This window comes from Gadus morhua, chromosome 11 (assembly GCF_902167405.1).
Source record: "Gadus morhua chromosome 11, gadMor3.0, whole genome shotgun sequence".
Lineage (NCBI taxonomy): Eukaryota > Metazoa > Chordata > Actinopteri > Gadiformes > Gadidae > Gadus > Gadus morhua.
Genome location: NC_044058.1, coordinates 18,710,345 through 18,735,729, shown reverse-complemented (window position 1 = coordinate 18,735,729; position 25,385 = coordinate 18,710,345). Strand labels below are relative to the sequence as shown.

General features: G+C 45.1%; 1 protein-coding gene across 2 annotated transcripts; it reads right to left on the bottom strand.

Moving 5' to 3' along the window:
- Nucleotides 1–458: 458 nt before the first annotated feature.
- ano10a (anoctamin 10a) lies at nucleotides 459–25,359 on the bottom strand. 2 transcript variants are annotated; one of them, XM_030369570.1, is made up of 15 exons: nucleotides 25,185–25,359; nucleotides 23,243–23,402; nucleotides 22,324–22,521; nucleotides 20,910–21,044; nucleotides 19,848–19,967; nucleotides 19,354–19,538; nucleotides 17,337–17,721; nucleotides 16,148–16,203; nucleotides 15,953–16,027; nucleotides 15,063–15,251; nucleotides 13,974–14,165; nucleotides 13,060–13,188; nucleotides 7,635–7,751; nucleotides 5,620–5,636; nucleotides 459–1,622 (listed from the first exon to the last, which is right to left on the bottom strand). In XM_030369570.1, the coding sequence occupies exons 2-15, from the start codon at nucleotides 23,379–23,381 to the stop codon at nucleotides 1,565–1,567; spliced, it is 1,995 nt and encodes a 664-aa protein (XP_030225430.1). In that variant the 5' UTR covers nucleotides 23,382–23,402; nucleotides 25,185–25,359; the 3' UTR covers nucleotides 459–1,564. The 2 variants fall into 2 exon arrangements, with proteins under 2 accessions (XP_030225430.1, XP_030225432.1); XM_030369572.1 differs by lacking the exon at nucleotides 5,620–5,636.
- Between the last annotated feature and the right edge of the window lie 26 nt (nucleotides 25,360–25,385).

Below are 25,385 nucleotides of genomic sequence, written 5' to 3'. Positions count from 1 at the left end.
ATGAAACATAATGACTTTACGATGGATTCCTGTGATTCTGGGTACAGCACAACGCGCTTCCCGGAACAACTTCACAGTGCTGTATAGGAGAGATTTGAGGGATGTGAATTGAGAGCAGTGGCGAGCAAGTTTCTCCATTATAGTGATGTGTTGTGTTCGCACGCTGATCATAGACAGGCAAGATGGATTCCCTGTACCAAGGAAGATGGCTCTGATTGGTCACAGATGAGCGGAGAGAGGGCTGAAGCAGGTGGACTCGACCGGAACAGATTCTTCAGAGCATTACACTCACTCGGTCTGTGACTAAGGGTGACTGGCGTTTCTAATAAATTACTAAAATTAGAGCTCTTAAATCTTACCTACAGCACCTTTATGGGAATAATCCTGGCTGGGTTAATGCCGCAATACTTCTCAATGTTGCTTAATGTCCCTTCATGGAAAAAAAGATCAGACCAAGGTTTCCATCGTTGTCTACATTTTATTGTTACAGTGCAGAACAATAATGTGATTCTTCCATACCCCAACACCCGTCTCAATATATTTGGTACAATAGCAAATGCCTGTTTGGCATGGGTAACAAAAGAGGATAGGCATCGCATTTCAAGGCACCGTATAAGCTGCGATCTCCACCTCGACTATCATTGTATTTTTCCAGGACCGTAGAAGCATTAGCAACATAACGCAACCGTGAAAGAAACGTATTTTGTCCCCCGACAGTATCATCACTCCTATAGCTATGTTTTGGGTAACATTCTGTATGTGGAATAACATGCACATACCAAACACTTGTTGTACATTTTGTTCGATTAGGTTTTTCACTTTCTTAACACTGTTGCAGTGCTATTGGGAGAGTTGTGCCAAAGTCCCCATTCAAAAGTTTATACAGTCCGTCCTATAGAAAAAATATGAAAGAAACTATAGTCGGTCTGTTGTTAAGAATTTGGTATATTGCCAAATCTAGTATAAGCTACAGTAAATATACCAAAGTATAACAACAATTTGATAGTGTGTGTGATGTGTGTGTGTGTTGGAGTGTTGTGTATACTGACTGTTGATAACATTAAATTCAAACTCCACAAACATACATTCTAGAATACACTATTCGATACAAAACAAACATAATTGCTATATCTTGGGCTAAACAGGGCATAACCGTAAAACCTATAAAGCAATATCCATTTTCAGTTTTTAACCTTTCCCATTGGCCTGAAGTTTAACACTTCAAGTCAATCTTGTATTGCCCTCAACAATTCTCAATTACAGTTAATCTTGACTATTGCACTCTTTGTTATACAGCAAAGCCTTTGAATACCTTTCTTCAATTGCTCGTCAGAATAACACTTGTAAATTGATTTCAACAATGAAATACTGAGCATTAAATATACCACACACACCCAAAAATAACCTCGGAAAGAGCAAAAAGCTGATATATATTAAAATAATAAGAACTTTGTTTGACTTCTTCTTTATCTGTTCTTACAGTATACATAGACCGCCAGCTCCTGGGAAATGGCGGCGTAAACAAACATTTTCATTGGTTGTTGTCGTGGTTCTTCCTGCTTTATCAGTATTGGCTGGATCCTGATTGGGCCCTCTTACTGGACTGGGGCCTCGAGCATTTTCTGTAACACAAGCAATGATAGAGAAACGGTTTGGTTAAATTACATTAATTATAGTAACGCAGCCTCCTGGAGAAGTGGTCACTGACCTTCCGATGATATTTGAATACTTAACACAATAATAATCATAAAAAAAGGCCTACTATAAAATTGGGTCACAAACCTCTGATCATATCCAAATACATGCCTTGAGCACAAAAGTAATACTAATTCAGCATTTACTTAAAAAACGGCAATGAGAGTAATGCAATGCAACTGTACAAAAAAGGCAGGCCTTGTCAAGGGTTATTTTCATTCACATAGTATGGTGAGGGTAATATACAGAAAAGTGGAGAGAAAACAGTACAACCACAAAATGTAGAACAAAAGAACCAAGCTATTGTTTTATCATCTGAATTGCATATGATATGCAGCCATCACTGTGGTAGTCTTTTGGATAAATTAGCAAATGTATTATTAAATCATCATTTGTCCCTTGATGTTTTTTTAAGATTCGTCCATGAAGTAGTGTGGATTTGAGCCAATGACCTCTATAACCTCTTTATGTATGTGGACAGACTGATATGTTAGTAACTCACACATAAAATAACTAATTCGACTTGTTGCTTTTACATCTACCCACATCAGCCAAACACAAAGTTTCACAAGCGGATTAGTGTGACCCTCAACATGGAGTACGACATCAAGTGAGGAGAAAGAGCGAGGAGAGAGCCAGCGAAGGCCAAAACGTAGAAACAAATCCATATTAGGCATGATTAAATATGTTTAATGTTCCCCCTTTCATTTATTTCCAATGCCTGGGTGCATAACTACTTAGCATATTGTAGACAGGCAGTGAAAACAAGCGAAGCCAGTGAGTAAACAACAGCGAGGCGGCAGAGACCTCGTGTAATTACACGACGCCCCGAGGCCATGGCCGCCTAGTCACATTTTATCCATTTGTTCCTTCATCTCCGGCTCCTTTCTGCGCGGCCGCCCCCCGTAGCTCTGGCCTCCACCACCGAGACGTAACGTTGCGGTGCGGAGAAAGGGGGGGGGGAAGCAGTGCTCTCCAAACACCATTAGTTTACCCATCTCTGTTGTTTCTGGTCCTGCAGAGAGTGAGTCTGGGGACTCTCAACTAGATTAGGTTAACCAGCGGTCTCGTGGAAAGGGAGTCGCCCGGGACACAGAGGGGATGCTGGGGCTATGTCGACATCTTGTTTCTCAGCCTGGTCTATGGAGGGGGAGAACAGGAGGGCGTTCATCACAGGCAAGGTCCGGGGGCTTTAAGATGATCCCGACGTGACCCAAATCCAGTCGGCCGCAGAGCGAAGATGATGATGCCATATCGCATTACATCCGATGTGATATGATAATAATAACCAAGGTCAGACAGCAGCAACAGGACCATCAAAGGCTCTTCATCAGAGTAAATGAAGGCAGATTCATGCAGATTCCCATCTTTCATGTTCACCTTTTGCACCATATCCCGTCATGTTCACTCAGCCATGACTCAGCCCTGACATTTTCCAATCACTTTCTCGCCCACACACACACCAACACACACACTCAATTTATTCCAGTGTGTCGCCGGTAAGCGAAGTCCCAGCCGGAGCAAATTACAGTTCAGATGAGTTGTGTAGTATTAGATAGAGTGTGTCTGAAGGCCTCCGGTAGAGGAAAAGGAAAGGGTGGGGGTTTCCTTGGCCGTGTTAGAAATGGATAATAAACAGTGATTAATCAGGGCCAAGAGAAGGGTTAAATACATTTGGTGTTCCCTCAAAGAAACCAAAAGAGAAAAAGAGGTACTTCTTTCGAAAGCAAGGGAGCCATCCAACGTTTCTTAGGTACAAATAATAGCAGGACAACGTCTTTATGTACATCATCTGGACATAAAATCACAGCTCCTCGTGGTCTTAACCCATCTACTGTTGGGAATTAAAAAAAAAACAACAGTAAGGACAGCAGAGATTGTGTGAGAAATATGGATGGGATTCATAGAGAAAACATGATCAAGTGGAAAGAAAGACACATGTACCTCACAGTAGGACATAAGGGGTGATCGTTACCGTTATCAGTGTACCATGGTGGCACAGCAGCTCCCTTAGCCTGTTTTTGAGCAGAATAGCTTTCAAAATTAGCTTCTAAAAGCTCAAGCTGTGTTGGGCATGTTTACTCTATGGAAGTCATTACATCAATCACCAGTTCCATCCAATGAGGTACCATTGCAGACCAGACTTCAAATTGTCCCCCGTCACGATTTATTCCTCCCAATCCAAAACATAAAGCAACAATCCATGCTGAAATGGAGGTCATGACTTCAAGGGTTACAAAAATGTCCCCACAAATAAAAAATAAGCTTTCAGTGACCTAACACGATGTTTACATGTGGACACTTTGAATAGGGGGCCGAAAACGAATACTATTTTTGCAGAAATATGTGTGTGGACCGGTCCCTGAACGAGATGGTACAAGCTTGTTTCACGTGTGTGTGCAGGGGGTGTCCATTAGCCTTACTGTGTGTTGTGGTACCACAGGTCAGCCACTGACAGCCCCCCTATGGACCTCACAGCAGCAGCAGCAGCAGCAGCAGCCGCAGCAGTGGGCTCTGCTGAATGTGTGCAGCTTAATTGTACTGATATGTCAGTATTGATCTGAGCTGAGGAAAGCCAGCAGCACACAAGCCAGCGCCAGCCTCTTAGAAAACCTTATTTGAGATTTCTCTGGCTCTCCCTCTCTCTGGCTTGTTCTCTCTCTCTCTCTGGCTCTCTCCCTCTCTCTGGCTTGTTCTCTCTCTCTCTCTGGCTCTCTATCCGGCTCTCTCTGGTTCTCTCTCTCTCCCTTTCTCTCTCTCCCTCCTCACACACACACACACACACACACACACACACACACACACACACGATTGTACGGTTTTAGTACAGCTTGTATGAAAATAATTAACACGTTTTCCTTTCTTTAGAGATGGATGTCAATGTATCTTCTGTTTGTCTGTGAGTGAGTTAGAGAGTGAGCGATTGAGAGTGTGTGTGCAAGTGTGAAGTGAGGGCATTATCTCTTGACCCCAGCTGGGTTCATTATTATCTAAACAATATGTGAGCTAGTGCTGAATGTGCAGCAACAGAACCAGAGATACTGGTGAGTCTCAGGCACACGCACGCACGCACACGCGCACACACACACACACACACACACACACACACACACACACACACACACACACACACACACACACACACACACACACACACACACACACACACACACACACACACACACACTTCTAAGAGTGGCTCTATGCCGTTTCTATTAGCAGAGAATTGTATCGTGGTGGAAAACTACATTTGTTTAACCTCTGTCCATTTTTATGCAATACGTTAGTGTAACACATTCATGTGTGAAATAAAGTGTGTCTAAATGTTCTTTAACCATCACTACAGTACATAATTGTCTTATCTCTGCAGAAGATTCTGACGGTAATTTCCTCTGCGCTTTACCTCATGCAGTGTTTCATGTTGAGCTTGACAATGAGGCGCAGCCAAAGCCCAATGAGCCGTTTAAATATCTACCTTCATTATCTCCCTGTCCTGTGTGGCTCTCTGTCTGAGCACTATCATGCATAAATCACACAGACTGGCCGGCAGTCCTCTATCCCAGCATGCACTGCGACGGAGACAGAGCAGCACAGGAACGAAAACAAAACATCAAATGATCAAAACATCAAAACATCGAGCAAGGTACGACGAGAAGATGCTTGCTGTTGTAAAGATCGATCCATTGATTGATTGGATTGGAAGGTGAGGTGTTAATAAGGTGCATGTTCAAGTACAGTCATGACAAATTAGTTGAATCACATTCCCGAGACCTTTCTGTTTAGTAAGGGGTATCATATTAGTGAATAACGTTCAATCAAACACCAGCTCCGGTTGAACCAGATTGTGTCAAGAGAAAAAAGAAACGGCAAAGGCAAGGATGACACAATCGTCACCAAATAGAATGCAAGGCAAGCGCTACTCACCGTCCTTGAGTCAGACTCTGCACAGAACCAAGAGAGCACAGAGTAACCGATCAGATCCACCCCAGGAGTCCTTGTTCTAACTGGCCAACAGTGCTGGGCTGTTTTGTTCAATAGTCAATGCATTCATCAACTCACATGTAATGTGCTGTGAGGCATATTCCGTGTTTGGTAGTAAACATGAACAACGTTTAGACTTTATAAAAATAAAAAAAAGTTGAATGATTTTTTTTGTCTACAAAGTTTACATGAATGACCCAAGGTGTCGACTTTTTTAAATCCATATGATGATTAATCCTTCGGTGGATTTTACAATGTATTTACAGATAATTAAACTGAAACCACGAAGGAGCCATAAAATCAGTCTAAATGTAAGTTCATGCAAAGGCTAAGTGTCAGGTTTTTCCCTACCGATGCAACCAGCACACGGTATTGGAAACACATGATGTAAATCCATACAGGAGTCAATAATGCATGTCGGCTCAACCCGACCAGCCGACTGTGTGGTGGCTGAGCCCGTCGCGCTCCTAGCTCATCACCGCTAGACCCCAAGTACCTAATGAACATAACTGTGCCGTGAAGAGTCTGAAGGTGTGGGGTGGCAGGCGACTTAAGCCAGCTGTGCATCGTACACCACACCCGTTTGTACAACAGAGGAGCCTGTACGCGTGGCAGTAACCGATTGGACCTGATGGCGGCGGCATCATCATCATCATCCTCCTCTTCCTCCGCCTCCTCCTCAGAGAAGCACTCAGGCGCTGTCATTGGCCCGTCAGACGGATGGCTGCGGCCTGAAGGGTAATGCTAATGGCTAATGCTCCGTACACCGCTGCTATATCAATACTATTGACAGGAGACGCCTCGTTCGTCTTAGCAGAAGTGCTCCGAGAGGTGCATTGGGTGGGGGGGGAGAGCGGGGTTGGGGTGGGGGATGGGGGGGTGGTCCACAAGCCCTCCGTCTGGGAGCGGTTATTGCCTACAAGCATGTTGCTCGATTCGCGGCACAATTGAGTGTGTGGTTGGTGAACTCAGCACTCCGGCAGACCCAGGCCGATAGACCCTGAAGTAGGGGGCACACTCGTGTGACAGCACTGGAGGAATAAAAAGGGGGGGGGGGGGGGGGGGGGGGGGGGGGGTGGGGGAAGCAGCACTGGCAGAATTGGTGCCACCTCCGACCAGATAAAGCACACAAACACACGGGAGGTTATTTGTTCGTCTGGGTTGACACTCTAGTCCGGGCTCTGGAGGTTAAGGCGGGGCGAGGAACTGTGGTTTTCGGGACATCACAGTGATCAGTGCCAGATTCCAATACTGATGAGGCTGGCTCTCACACACCAGACACAGACAACACACACACAAGGACACAGACACAGACACAGACACAGACACAGACACAGACACACACACACACACACACACACACACACACACACACACACACACACACACACACACACACACACACACACACACACACGCGGTGCCGCGGGCACCGCTCGAAGCTCCACAGGAGCTACGTGAAGCCACCGAGGGCCATGCTCCAAGCTAGCCCCACTTCCTGTTAGCCCCGCGTGTGTGCTAGTCCATGCTAGCCCCACTTCCTGTTAGCCCTGCCTGTGTGCAAGTCCGAGCTAGCCAAGCTCTGTACTAGCCATGCCCGATGCTAGTCCTGCTCTATGCTAGTCCTGCTTTGTGATAGCCAATCTTTGTGCGAGTCCCGCTCCGAGCTTGCCGCACTTTGTGCTAGCCGACTTCCGTGCTAGCCATGCTCAATGCTAACCCAGCTGCTGGGTATAAAATGGGAATCTTTCGGATCATTGACATTTTGTATCCATAGCAATTCCATGGTTAATTCCATAGGTTCATAAAGTCATCATTTATTATTTGTAGATTTAATACAAAAAGGAACATTAGGAATAACAACAGACTGTGTTTCTGGGTTTCTTCCTATTTTTTTACCACCAGCTCTGTCCGTGGGAGGGACAGACGGACTGACAACCTACAGACCTAGCCCTTACCTTCTTCTTGAGTGCCTCCAGGGATTCAAACTCCAGCCGGGCCAGTTTGGTCTGGATGTGTTTGGGCACATCTGGGATGACAAAGGTCAGGATGAGCTTCAGTGCCAGCAGGCCGTGCTGAAAGCAAAAACACAAACAAAGGGAAAGTGTTCCACGATCACATTACATATAAACCGATGGAAACAGGTCAGTCACGTCAGCGGCTGCATTGCCCGCGGTCTGCGACAGAGTGAACCGCTGCCAGCTCACATCAGCAGCAAGTAAGCAACAACAGCAGCAATGTGTTTGTATTATTCTCGCCGGGAAGACGATCTCCATCATGGTGCTTTGTTTAAAAAAGCTTACAAAAGATGAGAGGAAGGGATCAGTCTTGAACTCTTAAATTAGGCTGGTTACACCCCTTGCTACACTTTAAGATTTGTAGTACGAAAATAGAAAGAAAGAAATGGAGAACACTGAAGGAGAGGAAGTGACCGATGGGTGCTGGAGACAGAGTGTGTAAACAAAGAGACTGAAACAATGGCCACGTGAAAACAAGCGCGTCGCTTTTGGAGATACACTTCGACCTTGTAATCGCACCCAATTACATTTTAGTACAACATAATGTGCATCTCTTTGGAATTGGTGAGTGAAGTGCCTTATAATGTGCAATCAGTTTGTAATTTTTATTATATCGTCACAGTTCATACCCTGTCTTACCATTACTGGATGTGACCTTTCGTCTACATAATATCGTTTCGTGACCGGCAGGACTCAAAGACAGCAGGTGTGCCTGTTCCCATGGGAATTTATTGTGTATGCGTGCTAGTCACTGTTCAAAGTTTGCATCTATATGCCACACACACACACACACACACACACACACACACAGTGAGGGCTTAGATAACTGCTCCTGGGATTTAACCCCCTCCTTCTGCTGTGTGTGCGTGCGTGCGTGCGTGCGTGCGTGCGTGCGTGTGTGTGTGTGTACAATGGTTCAGCTGGTAGATAAATAGATATTTTACTATATAGTGATATACAGTGTGGTTACAGTAACAAATCGGGCTTGTTGCTTTAACGTTAACTAAACATTTAGCCAAAGAGACATAAAATTGTGTCATCAATAAAATCTATTGAAACTTCATTATATTGATCTATCTTCTATCCCATCACATCAAACAACGCTTTAAACCAAGAGGTTAACAACATAAGAGCCAGCAGCAAGATGGCTGGAGAGGCAACATTCTCCGCCGCACAGATGAATGGACGGACGGATGGACAGAGGACAAACAAGTTTAACAAGCGAAGGAAGGAAGTCAGGAAAGGAAGGAAGGAAGGATGGAAGGCTCCTTGGCCTGTGTGGCCGTTTGTCACGTTGATTGAGCCAGCAAAATAAACCTGTCGGCTCTTAGCTGATTACAAAAATGCAATTCAAGGCTCATTTATATTTCCCAGCCGTGGTTTGTGGCGCCGCTGTAGTCGTAGGAAGAGAGAGCATCAAGAAAGAGAGAGAGAGCAACAGGAGAGAGAGAGAGAGCAACAGGAGAGAGAGAGAAATAGAGACAAAGAGAGAGAGAGAGAGAGAGAGAGAGAGAGAGAGAGAGAGAGAGAGAGAGAGAGAGAGAGAGAGAGAGAGAGAGAGAGAGAGAGAGAGAGAGAGAGAGAGAGAGAGAGCGAGAGAGAGAGAGAGAGAGAGAGAGACCGGGCCAAAAGTGTGGGAGATGTGGATAGAGGCATGTTTCTAACGACATCAAACAAAAGAAAGGTGAATTGTCTGCTTCTTCAAGGCCGAACCATGACAGGCCTATAAATCCACTGCTCTGTTTAGTCAATGCTGGGGTGTGATCAAACTTCAAATGCTCAGCTTCAAACAGACGTATTCACGTCGTCACAATGTCATTCTGGCACTCCCGACCGTCTCTCTCTCTCTCTCTCTCTCTCTCTCTCTCTCTCTCTCTCTCTCTCTCTCTCTCTCTCTCTCTCTCTCTCTCTCTCTCTCTCTCTCTCTCTCTCTCTCTCTCTCTCTCTCTCTCTCTCTCTCTCTCTCTCTCTCTCTCTCTCTCTCTCTCTCTCTCTCTCTCTCTCTCTCTCTCTCTCTCTCTCTCTCTCTCTCTCTGAGAGGAGACCCAAGGTTGATAAAGAGAGCAGAGGATGGTGATCTTCAACCACCCTGGGAAGCCCTTGTGTACCTGTCCTCCCCTTTTGTATCACGAGATCAGATAGGTCAACTCACCCGGCAAAAGGAGTAATAGGGCTGATGCCATTGGCTGAAACCTCAGACCCACTCCCCGACATGTGCCGCAGTAATAACTTAGTATTGGAGAGACCTCCGATAATGTCGCACTTGAATCCTCCATGTTCTATTATCTTCTTTGTCTCTTCAGGGCCTTTCATCCCCCAAGCACCATGCGGAGAATTCCTCATTAAAAATAAAAAACAAATTAAATGAAACCCATTTTTTTTGTGCAAACTAAATCGTCACAATCCTGGTTGTAAATTCATAATTAAAAGTAAATCCAGAAAGGAGAAGAAAGAGACACCCCGGGTGACAATTAAATAAGGGTTGATGTGTTTTTTCTCTCGGCAAGTCAAGGTAGAGGGTATGATGGGACAAGAATACTCAAGACCGGAATATGAATTGCTAACCCCTTGTCAGTAGTGGAGCAGCTTCAAGGCCTTAAACTAATATGAATTGCTATATATAAGCTAAACTATACACTGTTGTGGACGGCTATACACAGATCTGATTATGTGTAAAGCAGAGCTCTGGGAATGCTTCTGCGCGGCTTCCCAGAATAATAATGAGGGACAAGGTCACAGGTACGGGCAAAAAAGCTATAACATAGCTTCTTCCTTTGGTTACACTGTATTGAGGGCTTCATGCAGCAGCGCAAGAAAGATAGGGTTCTGAAAGTTGTGATTCATCATGGCTGGGCCGTGCAGAAGCGGTGTGTTTAATGTGGCACACATTCCAACATTGGAGCCAAAGAACGAAAAAATAAAGCTGTTTTTTAAGAATGTTTTGTTTCGTTCCTAACATATGCAGGTCAAGCATGCACCCTCTAACTGGTGGTGGTGGTGGTGGGGTTTGGGGTGGGGGTGGTGATGGCGGGGATGGGGTTGGGGGTAGAGGTGGGGGGTGGTGGCGGTGGTTGTGGTGGTGTTGGCCCTGCTGGGGTTGGTGGTGCCGGGGGCTAAAGCGCTGCGGTTGGCCTGCGTAGATGGAAACAGACAGGCCCATGCCTCCTCTGAAAGGGGCCTCTCTGGTGCCTTATCGTGGCTGGCCGGTTGCCTGGTTACGGCTCAGCGGTGCGTGTCAGCCCCGTACAGTAATTACCCAGGTATCGTAGCACCACGGCTGGAGAAAGCAGGGTGTGGCGAAGGGGTGAACTCAACACACACTCACACAATTACACACACACACCTCTTAACAGTCCCAAGTACACACAAAAGTAAGTACAACAAACGCCGCCAGTCAGGGTGCTATTGCAGAACAGCGTGGCGATAAAGAGCTCCAGCGCCCCTCAAACAGCCGTACATTATGCACATGGTTAATAAACAGCCTGCGTAGTGGTCCCTCCGAAGGCCCATTTGTCTTATTGCCCCGTCTCTTTAATAGCCTGTCTACACTAACAGAGAACCAGGGAGAGGGAGAGAGAGGGAGAGAGAGCGGGAGAGAGACAGAGAGATACAGAGAGAGAGAGACAGAGACAGACAGAGAGAGAGAGACAGAGATAGACAGAGAGAGAGAGACAGAGACAGAGAGTGAGAGACAGCGAGAGAGAGCGAGACAGAGAGACAGAGACAGAGAGAGACAGAGCCAGAGAGAGAGACAGAAAGAGAGAGAGAGACAAACAGAGAGAGAGAAAGCGAGAGAGATCAAAACATGAAGACGAAAAAAAAAAGCTCTTCGCTTTAACGGCAGTTTGCTTGATTTCCTTAAGCACACTCCTAAACACTAATGAGATGAATGAAACCTTTGTCTCATTATCTTCTATTAAGAAGCCCAAAGTATATTCAGTGGCAGAGAGGCAGACAGACAAAGAGAGACAGAGAAAGACAGAGAATATATACATATATATATACACAGCAACGCATCTAACTCATGTCCCTAATCGCATATCTCCATGTGACTCTGCCTTTTGATTTAATTGGCTCGCTCCCTGTTCAATCTCAGCCACTGGCAATTGATCAGCCGGGATGACCCACTTTCTCTCGTCCCGGTGAGGATAGGTGGCTGCGTCTCACCTTAGGGCTCTCTGGTTGGCTGCCAGACACACAGGGCCCGCCCCCCTACCACCTAGCCCTACTACCTACCCTAAGGAGCTTGTTAAGCCACGAAGCTACATGCATATATAGGTTTGATCCTTTCTGATGCGTCTTAGTCAAATCCCTCTATTCCCCCCCCCCCCCCCCCCCCCCCCCCCCCCCCCCCCCCGGCAGGATTGTTTGTTTAGTGTGTGTGTGTGTGTGTGTGTGTGTGTGTGTGTGTGTGTGTGTGTGTGTGTGTGTGTGTGTGTGTGTGCACATCCATGTGCATGTGATCCAAACATACTACAGTAGCAGACAGCCTCACACACCCCCAGACACACACTTGTTCATTCAGCTTGTGGAGGCACGGACCTCTGCTCAGTCTTTGTACGGATCGCAACGTGACTCTCTGGCTCCATCTACTGGGTAAAGTCTGTCACTGTCGACCACTAGAGTACTCTTTTCCTATTTACTATAGTAAATATGGAATAGTATGTTGAGGCTTCGCATATTGTAGTCAGATCAATCTGCGTACGGTTTCTGTTGGGTCGCAATCACACCGAGTGATCTGATTTGTCTTCACACATCCTCAATGCAGAAAATACACCACCAGGAACAGCTATGTACAAGGTAAAATAACTTGGCTTGTAGCCATTTGAAGCTTCGATTTAGCTTTCAAACGTTTTCTAAGAGGAGACATGGAGATTCATCCAGTTTGCCAACTGGGATATTAGCAGTCGGTCATCGAGTCCCATCTCTTAAGTCTGTTAAGGAGAGGGTTTCCATGACAACATGAATGCCACAACAAAAGTGTGACAATCACGTTGGTAACCACAAGTGTCTGACCACAAGGGTTATGCTAAGACGGTCGGAGACGGTGGACGTGTTTGAAAGCATTTCACAAAGCCCCTCCACAACCCGACGTGTCTCTACTGAAGCATTGACACCTGTATTTATAGCTGAGTGCTGGTGATCTGATCAACCAAAGAGTTACAGTGTGTGAACTGGGGCTTAGAGGGTCATAACGTAGTGTGTGTGTGTGTGTGTGTGTTGTAGTACCACATACGCCGTCAATGTAAAAACACATAGATAGGCAGGTGTATGCGTCTGATACTGTGTGCGTGAACGTGCGTATGTGTGTGCGCGTGTGTGTGTGTGTGTGTGCGCGTGCCTGCGTGCGTGTTTGTGTCTGTACCTCAATGGCGGCGGTCCACAGTATGAGCTGGGTCTCCGACTCGGGGAAGTAGGACTTGACTTGCGGGGACATGCCGATCAGGGCACAGTTGGTCACCACGGCGATCACACTCATGGCCTCAAAGGCGAGCTGGGGCAGGGACAAACAGAAGACTAACGGACAGGGAAAAAACACTAACACACACAGTGGCTTTCACCTCTTAATGGAACAAATGCGGAGAGGGAGTCTTCTTCAGATTTGACCTTTGACCATTTGAGTCCAAATAGACGGAGAATGAGACACGATGACAGACGTGTCCACTGAACTGGAATAAACATGCATGATATCCGTATTCAGCCTCTTTCATTTTGCTGCAATTAATTTTTTTATATCCTCACACGGAGAGCCGAGAAAGCTTGGATGAGGCAACCAGAACAGCTTAAATCGAATCTTTCGATCTGTGTCATTTTACATTCGACATTTAAGGCGCTTTTATCCAAAGCGACTTACAATGGTTTACACACACATTCACACACCGACGGCAGAGTCGACCATGCAAGGTGACAGCCAGCTCGTCGGGAGCAGTTAGGGTTAGGTTTCTTGCTTTGGGAGCCGGGGATCGAACTAGCAACCTTCCGGTTACAAGTCAACCCGCTCTACCTGCTGTGCTAAGCCCTCCCCGTGTCCTGTGATGTTTGAACTGACTAACCGTGCGACGCAGGATTACATGTCGGCTCCGGTGTGCGACTGGGGGTAAACCCTCCCCCTGCAGAGCTCTGCTTTACTCATAATCTGATCTGTGTATGGCCGTCCACCACAGAGTATAGTGTAGCTTACATATAGCGATACATATTAATTTAAGGCCTTGCAGCTGCTCCACTACTGACAAGGGGTTAGCCGTTTGTATTCCGCGGCCTCCCTGTTGCGCGCCTCACCTGCCAGACGCCGATGTTGGCGGCGGGCTCGGAGAAGGGCCTCTTGAAGACGTGGCACATCTTGAAGGCGTCCGAGTAGACCTCGGTGACGTTGTTGAGCACCACCAGCACGGCGGCCAGCGGGTACACGCAGGAGAACAGGCTGACGTAGCCGAACAGCAGGAAGAGCTCCAGGTAGTCGTCGAACGTGCCCTGCAGCGGGAGGGGGCGGGGTGGTTGAGGATCGATGGATTGATTAATTGATTGATTGATTGATTGATTGATTGAAATTCTTTGCTGACAATTTTCAAAGGATTCAATAGGATAAAACTCAATATACCCAAGAGCTTATTTACATTGTGATTAAGGAGTGCACGTGAGAAGCCTAGTGAGGAGCAAATGGGGGGAGTGCACGTGAGAAGCGCATGTGAGGAGCAAATGGGGGGTGTGCATGTGAAGTGCACATGTGAGGAGGACACGTGAAGAGCGCACGTGAGGTGTGCACGTGGTGTTTACGTGAGGAGTGCACGTGAGGAGTGCACTCGATGAGTGCATCCGAGGAGCGCACTTGAGGAGCGCACGTGAGGTGTTGTTCACGTGAGGAGTGCATGTGAGTAGCGCGTGTGAGGGGTAAAACGAGAAAACGTGCGACGAAAGGCAGGGACACCAGGGCCTAACACACATCCTCCCTCCACAAAGAATATGCGGTTATTTCGATTTATCAGACGCCTTTATCCAAATTGACTTACAATGCAGGCTGAGAGGCTGTTATAACTAACTAGAGTGAACAGTATATATAAGGATATAGTACACAAGATAATCCCTAATTTGCCGTCTGGAATTATCAAAGTACCATCTGATCATATGTTAAGAAGTGTAGAATGAATTAGTATTTTTTGTTTACGAAGTGTGAATCAAAGTGTGTATCAAAGTGTGTATCAAAGTGTGTGTGTTTGTGTGTGTGTGTGTGTGTGTGTGTGTGTGTGTGTGTGTGTGTGTGTGTGTGTGTGTGTGTGTGTGTGTGTGTGTGTGTGTGTGTGTGTGTGTGTGTGTGTGTGTGTGTGTGTGTGTGTGTGTGTGCACGCGTGACACCACCGAGGCTGCACCCACCAGGTACGTGCTCATGTCAGCCTCTAGCCGGACCTGGTCGGCCAGGGGCATCTCGGCCGGCGGTGGGCTGGCCCTCTTGCGGGCCCGGCGCATCATCTTCTTGTTGCGCCGCCTCTGGAGCCAGTAGGGCAGGAAGGCCTCCATCACCTGGTTCAGGATCTGGCTGGTGATGAGCAGCGTGGCCAGACTCTGGGGAGGGGGGGGGGGGGGGGGGATAAAGGAGAAGAATCAGAAGAAGAAGTAGAGTCGGACCGACGAACAAATAAGATGGCTTCCCCCGATGGCAGTGGACGATGTTTAGTGTCCTGTTGCATCAGTTTTAAAATTGTTATTTTACATTCTTTCTTGTGAAGGAATTTTATATTAAAAGGGTTGTTTCATATATTTGCATGATTGAATTCATGCTCCTTCAAAGATGTCAGAAAGAATTTATTTATATATAATAAAATAATTTATAATTTATAATTTATAATATTTCCATTATTCTTTATAATGCAGATTTATTGATTTATTTCACTGACCATAAAGAACATTAGTTTTGGTCAAATTGCTATATTAAACATTGATACCAGCCCTGAATTTCCAATATGTGCCTCCCTAAACAATTCAGCACTGAAATGGAATACAGAAGCAGAGTTAATGCAACAAAACCCCATTATGATAGAGAACCTCAACTTTTAAAAGTTGTTCTGCAGTCCTCGGAAACCTTTGCTATCTGTTTCTCTTCCTTTATTATTTCTTTTTTTCTGCTATGTGTAACGTGTCCTTGGTCGACTTGAAAGGTGGTATATAAACTCAGGTTATTATTGTTATTAATGTGAATTTCATTATGTGAAGTGTTTTTGAGTACTTAGAAAAGCACTCAATGGAGACAGAAAAAAAAGACCTACCTGTCTGAGCATCACCATGTCTTGCATTACGAAGGCGATGTAGAACAGCGAGGCGAAACAGTTGAAGAAGTTGAACTGTGAACAAAGAACACAGGTTGATGGAGTTGAGGATTCAGTCATCACTCAGACATGCAAATAAATTGACTAAAAAACAAAGAACAAAACAAAAGAAAGCTCAAATTTCTCCACACTCACCACCAACACTTTAAGGACCAAGTGGTTTTGATAAGAGGATTCTAGCCTGTGGTTTTCTGAAAGAAAGAAGAAAACCAGCAATTAGCAATCAAGCCATTGCTGAACATAACCTTAAAAAGCAACCTGTAGATTGGCATGGTTAATTAATGTGTAGGGAATATCTGTCGCAAGTGTATTTATTAATTATTTTCTTACAGCTTAGCTCGAAACAGCTGGACTGCAATGTGCACATAGGACCAAATAACTCACTGGAACGGGACTCAACTTGTGATTAGAAAAACGTGAGAGTGAATGAAATAATAGACCAAAACGGCCCGACTGTGTGCCATCAATTCTGTTAGGTAGGAGGGATTTCCATCTCATTGCTTTAATGGCCCGACCGCAACATTGAGATTATACTCTCCATCCACTGTCACTATCGCGTTTTTCTTAAGTCAAACGTGTGAGTCTTTGTATGCAAGTCTGCTCGCATTACCAAAATCATGTCCTTTCTGTAATTCCCTGTCTAAAGAAAATCCAAGGTACTTCTAAATCATTTCATTGCATACTTTCCCCTCCTAATAACGAACGGACAACCGAGACCAGTCAGGCTGTTCCTTAAACTCCCCCATCCCACTCCCCGCCCCCCTGAAACCCCCACTCACTTTGTGTCCTGTTTGCTCAGTTGTGCTTTCCCTCAGAGTGAGCAATATTCCTGTGTGTGTTTGTGTCAATATGGATCAGTGTTTTTTTCTTTTGAATATTGTATTTAGGGACTTTAACAAGTGTTTTAAGTAGGAAACGTTGATTTAATGTTGGATCGGGTTGTCTTAATGTGTATAGGCTATATATTCACTACTACTATGTACTACTATATTATTAGAGTTATGTGTGTATTATTTTAGTTATTTGTTGCTTAGGATCCATTGGATCCCATTTATCTGTTTTTATTAAATTTCTTGCATTTTATGGCTCATTATTTTGTTTGTATTATTTTTAACATGTTTTATTTTAACAAAATAAAATACATGATATATATATATATATATATATACACACATATATATATATAGACCTACTGTATATATTGTATATATAATGTGACCTCTGTAGATTTGGAATTTTGTTAAATAAAAGACTTCGGTAAATTTGTGAATTGAATGACATTAAAAATATAAAATAAATAAAAAGACCCCCCCCCCCGGCTCACCCCAGCCGGTCAGGAACTCGGCGGCGTAGCGGTAGATGAGGTTCATGACCTCGATGACCACGGCGTAGATGACGCTCGGCACGAAGGTCAGCACGGTGGTCCAGAAGGTGGGCTCGGCGTCGTGCAGCGACAGCGCCCAGCCCTCCATCAGGAAGTACACCATCATGACGTAGAGCGACAGGTAGAGGCAGAGCACCACGAAGGGCACCGACACCAGGTAGACCCGCAGCAGCCGCTTGGTGTTGGGGTACAGGGGCTCCTCGCGGCCCGTCACCGGGTTGAGGCCCAGCACGCCGCGGAAGCCCGGCCGTGGCTCCTCGAAGGCCTTCTTCCTGCTCAGCGTGCCCCAGCGATAGGCCATGGTGGCACTGCTCCGCTTCCATGCCTGTGGTTCAGTTCAGTTCAGTTTAACCTCACTGTCCCAAAAGGGAAACTTGTCTTTCAGATGGTTTAAATCAGGGGCGATTCTAGGTTCTGACTTTTGGGGGGGCTCAACCCCAGGAAGCCACAGGGGTATATGAAGTATATAAAGTATTGTCCAAGATTTTTTTATTCCACAACCTTTATTTTATTAGTTATATGCTGTTGTATGTCTAAGCCAAAAGCTGGCAGTGTCAGCTAAATAATGCAGTTCTGAAACACTATAGTGATTAAAGGAAAAATGACTATTTGGATGAAGGAATAATCAATGAATGTGAACTGTAATAACAAATTTGAGGTATATTAAATTTCCTTTGTGTAAGTTTCACTGAAAATGACCATATTTCCCCCTTTTTTTTTATTTGCACAGTTACTGAAACCCATTGGTACAACGTGTACTAGATTAATAATGGGGTTTGCATTTAATTAAAAATATTTTTAAACAGTAAACATTGGTCACTTGTCAGCCCCTATGTCATGACTTTGTACGATCAAAATTCTTGTAAACCCCCCCACACACCTTTTATAAGCTGAGGGCGTTTTCATGAGTCTCATAGTATTAGAACATGTGGTACTTGTTGATTAGTTCACGTTGTTATGGCAATGAATACGCCCTCAGCTGATAAAATAATGCCAGCGTTTTTTTTCAACTGAAAATTAGCACCCATGTCAACGTTTTCTGCTCCTTGCACCTTATAATGCTTATCATACGCAGCATTACAAGCCCCTGCCGACCAAAACATGAAGCAATTCAAGAGGAGGCATAGATAGAATCGCCTTGTGGTCAACTGTCATTTAATAGTCATCTGACAGATTATGTCAAGGTTTTAAAATGATTCTTACTATTATTAGCTGGTCATGTTATAACACAGCTGGAAATCGTGGATTTTCTGGTAAGGACTAGCAAGACTTTTTGACAGACAAAACAGCAGAAACTATGTTAAGTGTGCTCGCGCTGCCTTTTTGGTTTTGTCAAACAGGAGACGCCCACCCACCAATCAGAGGTTAGAGATTCCTGCAGGAAGGTTGCGCTCGATTTCACTAGCCCATTTGTGCCTGTTCATTAGTGTACAGCATCCTTTCTCTCATTGCTTGGGTAAAAAAAAAGAAGGTAATATTAGATTTCAGGACGAAAAGATAGGGTGGGCTAAGGCAAGACCCAAAAAAGGTCTAGCTTCGCCGCTGGTTTAAATTCAAAAAAAGATTATAATAATCTTTCATCAAACATCTCTAAGTCAGCCTTATCCGGGGATCACATCAGGCTGCGTGGTAGGGAGCCAATGGGCTGCACCGTAATCAACGAAGCCTTTGATTAATGTTGTTATCGTGATAATGAACACCTTATGACAAACTGGCACTTATATCTATGGGTTTTGACATTCAGACAAATGTCAAAATGATTAAAGAAGACCTATGGAGCAGTTCTGTCTACATCCGAGAACTGAGTTAAAATGTAAAAAGGCATGGTAGAGTTCACCTGGACTCTGCCTAGCCTCCTCCCTTACCCCTGCTTTGGTTCCAAGCGTCTGCTAAATGCAGTCAATGTAAATGTAATGGTAACAGCCGGTACTAAAGCATGCTGAATGAACTGTCCTACCTCCAAGATGACCGTGCACCACACCAGGTTGAAGCCTGCGAACAGGACGTATTTGTCGTAGCTCTCCCAGTCGAACAGGTAGTACGGAACGCCCACCAGGGCCATGGGCACCAGGGCGAAGGTGAAGTACTCCAAGAAGCCAAAGTACAGGGCCAGGCCCTCGCCATAGTAGTGCCTGATCTCATCTGGGCACGGGAACAGGAGCAGGAAGATGGATGGTTAATAAGACGGATGCACCTGCACTTGACTCCTAATTGCTTGATCGTTTTACTCCACCATGATGAATACATCATTGTTCGCTAAGCAGATGATTCATGATTTAGAAGCCAGGTCCAGCATGAATAACAAGGCACGTCCTTAAATTGATATTTTTGTTTTCCCCTGAAAACTCTTAAATGTTCCCATATTTAATGTCAGCCATCCCAACGTTTTGATCCAGAATAAAGGACATACAGGTTGACGGGGTGAAGTGACAATAAAAGCTCTCTGCTTACCCAGCGGCTGCAAGGACAGCTTGACCTTCTTGTACCAGGTGAAGGACAGCCTCTTCAGCTCCTCTGTCTCGTGTAGAGGGAACACCTGCACCAGGATGCCTTTGGACTGCATGCGGCGGACTGCAGTGAGCACGTAGCAATACCTCATGTTTATACATTTTCATACGTAAGTGGGAAAAAAAAAAAAGGTGCTTAATTACTTTGCTACTAATTAGGGTGACATTTCAGGGGCGCAATCTTCCCCTCGCCTGCGATAAGGAGATCTACTCGATTTAATTTCGCAGCAGAGTTTGTGGAACACAAATGATTCTTCATTTTCTCCGCCGTGGGCATTTTAAATGCCTCCATTTGGCTCGATTGGCTTTGCCAGCGAAATGAAACACGCAACTTCATTTCGTAAAACAAAAGGACAGGCAGACAATGGATGGGCCCACCAATCAAACGTGATGTTTTGTCTGCAGTGAAAACTCCTATTGTCTCCCAGGGACCGTCCTAACGACGGAGTGCTTGAGAACACTATCATTTAATCTGTCAGTCCTTGAGTGTATTGTTTGTAGGGAGCGATGGCATTGTGCTAACGCGTAATTTGTCAAATGTGGACCGCCGAATGGAGGCATCCCAACGACTTGGCAAGTTTATTGCCTCCTTATCTGCTTCGGAGAATAATTCGCTCTATTAGCATATGCATTATTTCCATATTAAAGCCATTAACAATGAAGGAGCTTGAGGAAGAGAGAGAGAGAGAGAGAGAGCGAGAAAGAGAATGAGAGAAAGAATAAAGAGAGAGAGAGCAAGAGAGAGCAAGAGAGAGAGAGCAAGAGAAAGACTTAAGAAGCATCTCATTCTTCCACCTTTTCAAAAACCTAACATTAAAACCTAATATTATGTTAAACCGATTCCCTCCCAAAACCAAGTTTCTGTAAAGTTTAAAATCCTGTAACTCATGTATTTGACACTGTAGAAGACCAACAGACAGACAGACTCAATTACAAGTAGCAGGTAGACAACAACAATCTGGTCAGGTCATCAATCCATCCACTTTAAAAGGTTGGGGCGACTCACTGATGGATTTTCCGGGGTAGAGTTTGGCCTTTTCATATCCGGGTATGTGAGTCTCGCTCTTGGCCCGGAGCGAGTCCAGCTCGTGCTTCACGATGTACTGACACTCGGCCATACTGAGAAAGCCATCGCCGTCCCCTATTAGGGAGCACAGAACGCCATTAAACTCTGAGGATGTGTCGACATTAAAGGAAAGGAGTGGTTATTCATTTGCGACCGTTATATCACGTGCTTCAATCGACACCGTAAGGCACCAGCATCCTTACATCTACTGACTCTTCGAACGAGACATTGACTGATGGTGGTCTGAATGATGTCATCACAGTACCAGGTGACGATGGACTTAGTAGCAGCTAGGGATGTGCACGGTTAGTCTAATCGTTGCTGTGCTTTCAAGGCTGAACCAAAAATACTTGTCAGTTTAACATTCTATTATTTTTAAGATTTTACTAGTTGACTTGTTCTGGACGAAATATTCCGTAAACATCAAATACATTTTTCATAAAGAACATGCCCCCTAGCCACTAGCCACTGAGACATCTCAACAAGGCTGGGGTGTTCAGCTAATGTGAGATAATACACTGGCGATGATTTACATCACAGCGTTCATCTTCAAAGCCTCATCGTCTACCAACGTCAACTATGAATATAGCTAATGACTTAAACGTCTTGTATCGACTCTATGATTAACACCAGACATTGATTTTAATGAATGAATTCAATCAAAGACGAAATGGCGTGCTATTAGAGCAGATTCATACACACTGTGGTTCAACCGCACTCCATACAAAGATCATTAACCGTGTCTCTATCCTGCCATTAGATCCGGTACTGCTCCCCATCGACCGTGATTGGTCGAAGACACACGGGCTGGGTTCCATTAGAACACTATTTAGGGAATAAGTATAGGGGGTCTTCGCCAGAGATCCGTCTCCGTGACGTACACCGGTCGCATGAACAAGCCGATAAGTGTTGGATGTCACCCTGTGTGTGACAGCTCATTTGCATAATGCACCCGTAAAACTTCAACGCATCACGGCGAGGGAATGAGTGTGCATCAGTTGCAGACTTATTTTATGGTGCACTGTGGATGTTAAGTAGTGCATTATATACGGTACCTATACAACCACTAGGGAACACTTCGATATGGGTACCCTAAATAGTGAACTAGGGAACACTTAAACATGGTGACCCTAAATAGTGCACTATTTAGGGTACCAATGCAACCACTAGGGAACCCTCCAACATGGTGACCCTAAATAGTGCACTATTAAATGGCCCATAACTGGACCGATTGGAACACAGCCCCAGAGCTCGGTTAAGAGAGCCATTAGCTCCCCCCCCCCCCCCCCCGGTGGGGCCTTCAACACCACCAGCCCCGCTCTCCTTCCCCCAACCAACACCTCCATCGCCGTACCCTTGAAGTCTTTGAAGTTGTCCCTGTTGGCGCAGGTGAAGGCGCGCATGGAGCCGTCGTTGAACTCCTTGAAGAGCCCCAGGTCCTCGGCTCCGGACAGCAGCCTCTGGCGCGAGCCGCCCACCAGGAACACGTTGGGGTTGTCCTTCTCCGTCTCGGCCGTGCCGGACCAAAGCTGCTGCACCGACAGACCGGCACCTTGGGCCGGACGGAAGGAAAGAAGCAAGGTGCATGATGGGTAAGGAACAGGACATGTCGGTGTGTCTTTTATCGGGGCTCGAAGTCCCTCCTTCAAGACATGTCGTTATGAATTATTCATATGAATGATGTTGTCGGTGGCTTGTCCTATTTTATACAGGTGCATGCTCGAGTCTCTCCTTTGTGGTGAGACACAGTCTCAGCAGCGGTTTATACACTGCTGTTTATACACAATTGAAACTTTCCACAATAAAAAAATCCCGTCTGGCAGAGAGAATTTTAGTTTGTTTTGTATTTGATGTATATATACTATGGGGATACGGAGCTGATATCGTTTTAAACCTGACAACAGATTTTTCCTGCAAGTAAAATAAACCTAGATTACCTTATTTTACCCTACTGTTTTTCTCCACGAATTCCCCCCTGAAATACTTGCAGCGCTCTGTTTTCTATTTGCATTAATCCCTGCATGCATATTCCTTATTACCCCTATAATACCAACTAAATAGCTGTCCCAAATAGAATCGCACTGTTTGAAAAAATGCAGGACTGATCGAAGTTTCAAACAGAGTAACAATTTCCATTTTTATTAAAAAATAATAATTTGAATATTCACACGGGACACCAGATAAACATCAGCCACGGCCATCAGTGTATGTCCCCATGCCGATGGCAGCCAATCAGGTGAATGCAAATCAATCCACCCCTCGTCCTAACACACCTCCACTCTGCTCGCTGTCGCTGATCTTCCTCGTCAGCCAGACGACGGCCTCCTCCTTGGCGTCCGGGGCCAGCTCCACCACCACCAGGGGGGTGAAGCCAGAGCCATCGTCCCCACCCGCAGACGGCTGTTTCAGCATCTTCTCCCGCTACCTGGGAGCCTGCACCAGAGACACACGGCATCACGTAGTCAGGACATGGACGCTGTTGGGCGGCTGGTTTATTTAATCGAAGCAAGAACAAGATGAAAAGTTATGTTGACTTCAATGAATATGTTAGAGCAATAGTATTAGTGTTAATTTCATATAAAATAAGAGTTCTGTTTTGTTTCGGTGTGTACGTCCAAACAAAGAGATCAATGTCGACAAGTATGGGAGAATTAAGGGAAAACACACACAGAACACACACAATGTTGACAACTACACAACAGCGTATGCCAGTAGCTTTTTTTTAAATTATTATTAGTATTACAAAGGAATATTTGTATCTATGATCCAGGAAACGGATGACGCAATCAGAAAATGTCTTAGTCAAGGTGGTCAAGGAGCGGGGGGGGGGGGGGGGGTTATGTACAGTTTTCTACTTTGTTAATGCATTGCATAATAATAATAAAATAATAATAATAATAATTCTAATATGTATTGGTAGTCAATGCGGGGCCCTATTGTTGTTAAGGCAGCTGCCTTAACAACACAGTACTGGGGGAAACACTGCCGAAATTTGCAGACTTGCAGTTTAATCTCAAAGATTGTCTATCTAACAGGATATTAATGCTAACTTAGTAAGAATATAAGTAATCAGTCATGTGTGTGGCAATGAGGAATTACCTGTATTATAGCCATACATGTAGGCCTACCTAGCAAATGGGCCATAGCATTAAATGGTCAATGCATAATAGCTTTAATAATAACAATGCATCTAGAAGTTGCACATTGCAATTGACAGTGGCAGCTATCCAGGATCTAAAGAAGGATGCAACATGTCAAACAAGTGAATAGTCATTTCAAGTAAATAGTAATTTATGAGTAAGCCAAGGAGTCATGAATGCTGCGCCCATGTATGAAGCCAGCCAAACAGAAATGGCACCAGGAAACATTAACCAGTGTCGGTTTGAATCCTGTGAGGTTTTAGATATTTAACAGACTATAATATTGCGTGTCACATTCAACCCAGGCATGAATGACAGGTCTACTGGAGGGGTTACTGTTTGGGACAGCTGAAGGCGAGCTCTCAACCAGAGTGGGTGGGACTTGGCAGCCACGTATTGCTGTAACTTTGACTGCAACTTTATTGTGGAGAATAAGTTACAGTACACAATCTTATATTTGGATAACTAAATATCGTGGTCATGTCAGTTGTCAGGTTCCGTTTCAGACCCCTCAGAATTTAATACAAAAAAATGTTGTTTGCATTATCATAACCTCAGTCTATTCGACATTTACTAAGAAGTCGGACCCAGGGGTGACAAGTTCATGATCACCAGAGGATAATTTAACCTGACCATTTGATGGCCCTTAGGTGCATCACGAGGGGGAGATGTAGAAGTGTATTAAGTTATCCGCTGGACTTCAGTCATGGGACTTCAATCCAGTCCACGTCACTAGTCAATTTAGCAAACGTCTAAGGCATATCACACCCACCGACCTCATACCAGCCAGCGATGATTAATCTCAGCACACAAAACAGGATAATTTAATGAATCGACAAATAACCTGGTTGAATGTGGATACAACGTCCGCATTCAATACAACGAACACATGCCAAGACAAGACGAAACATAGTTTGCAAAAATACAAAACTGCCGATTGTTTGCAATGGGGAGGTTTCAAACTTGAAACTACTTTTTAAATGAATGCAAGTTAATGACATCCATTGGCTGCAGCGATGCTTGCACACTGCACTGTGATTTGTGCCTGGTAAAGAGAGACCATCACCCCACTTACCCAATGTCTCCTTTTCTTTGAGGTGCAATGTTTAGATATTTTGACAGGACAGGATTTCTTCCGCAATGTGTGGTTTCCCGTTCTTGCACGGTCATTCGGTGCGCCTGCTTTCTCCACACGGAGCGCACAAGAGTTCCACGTTGGCCCACTGAAACTGCGCAGTGTTTCGGACACCACCCGCACGGGCTGTGAGAAGTAATA

Coding starts and splice junctions, on each gene's coding strand:
- ano10a (XM_030369570.1), bottom strand. CDS start 23,381: ATGCTGAAACAGCCGTCTGCGGGTGGGGACGATGGCTCTGGCTTCACC. Junction 16,204..17,336: donor CGAGTTCCTGACCGGCTGGG/GTGAGCCGGGGG, acceptor TCTTTCTTTCAG/AAAACCACAGGCTAGAATCC. Junction 14,166..15,062: donor CTGACATGAGCACGTACCTG/GTGGGTGCAGCC, acceptor CTCCCGCTGCAG/GGCACGTTCGACGACTACCT.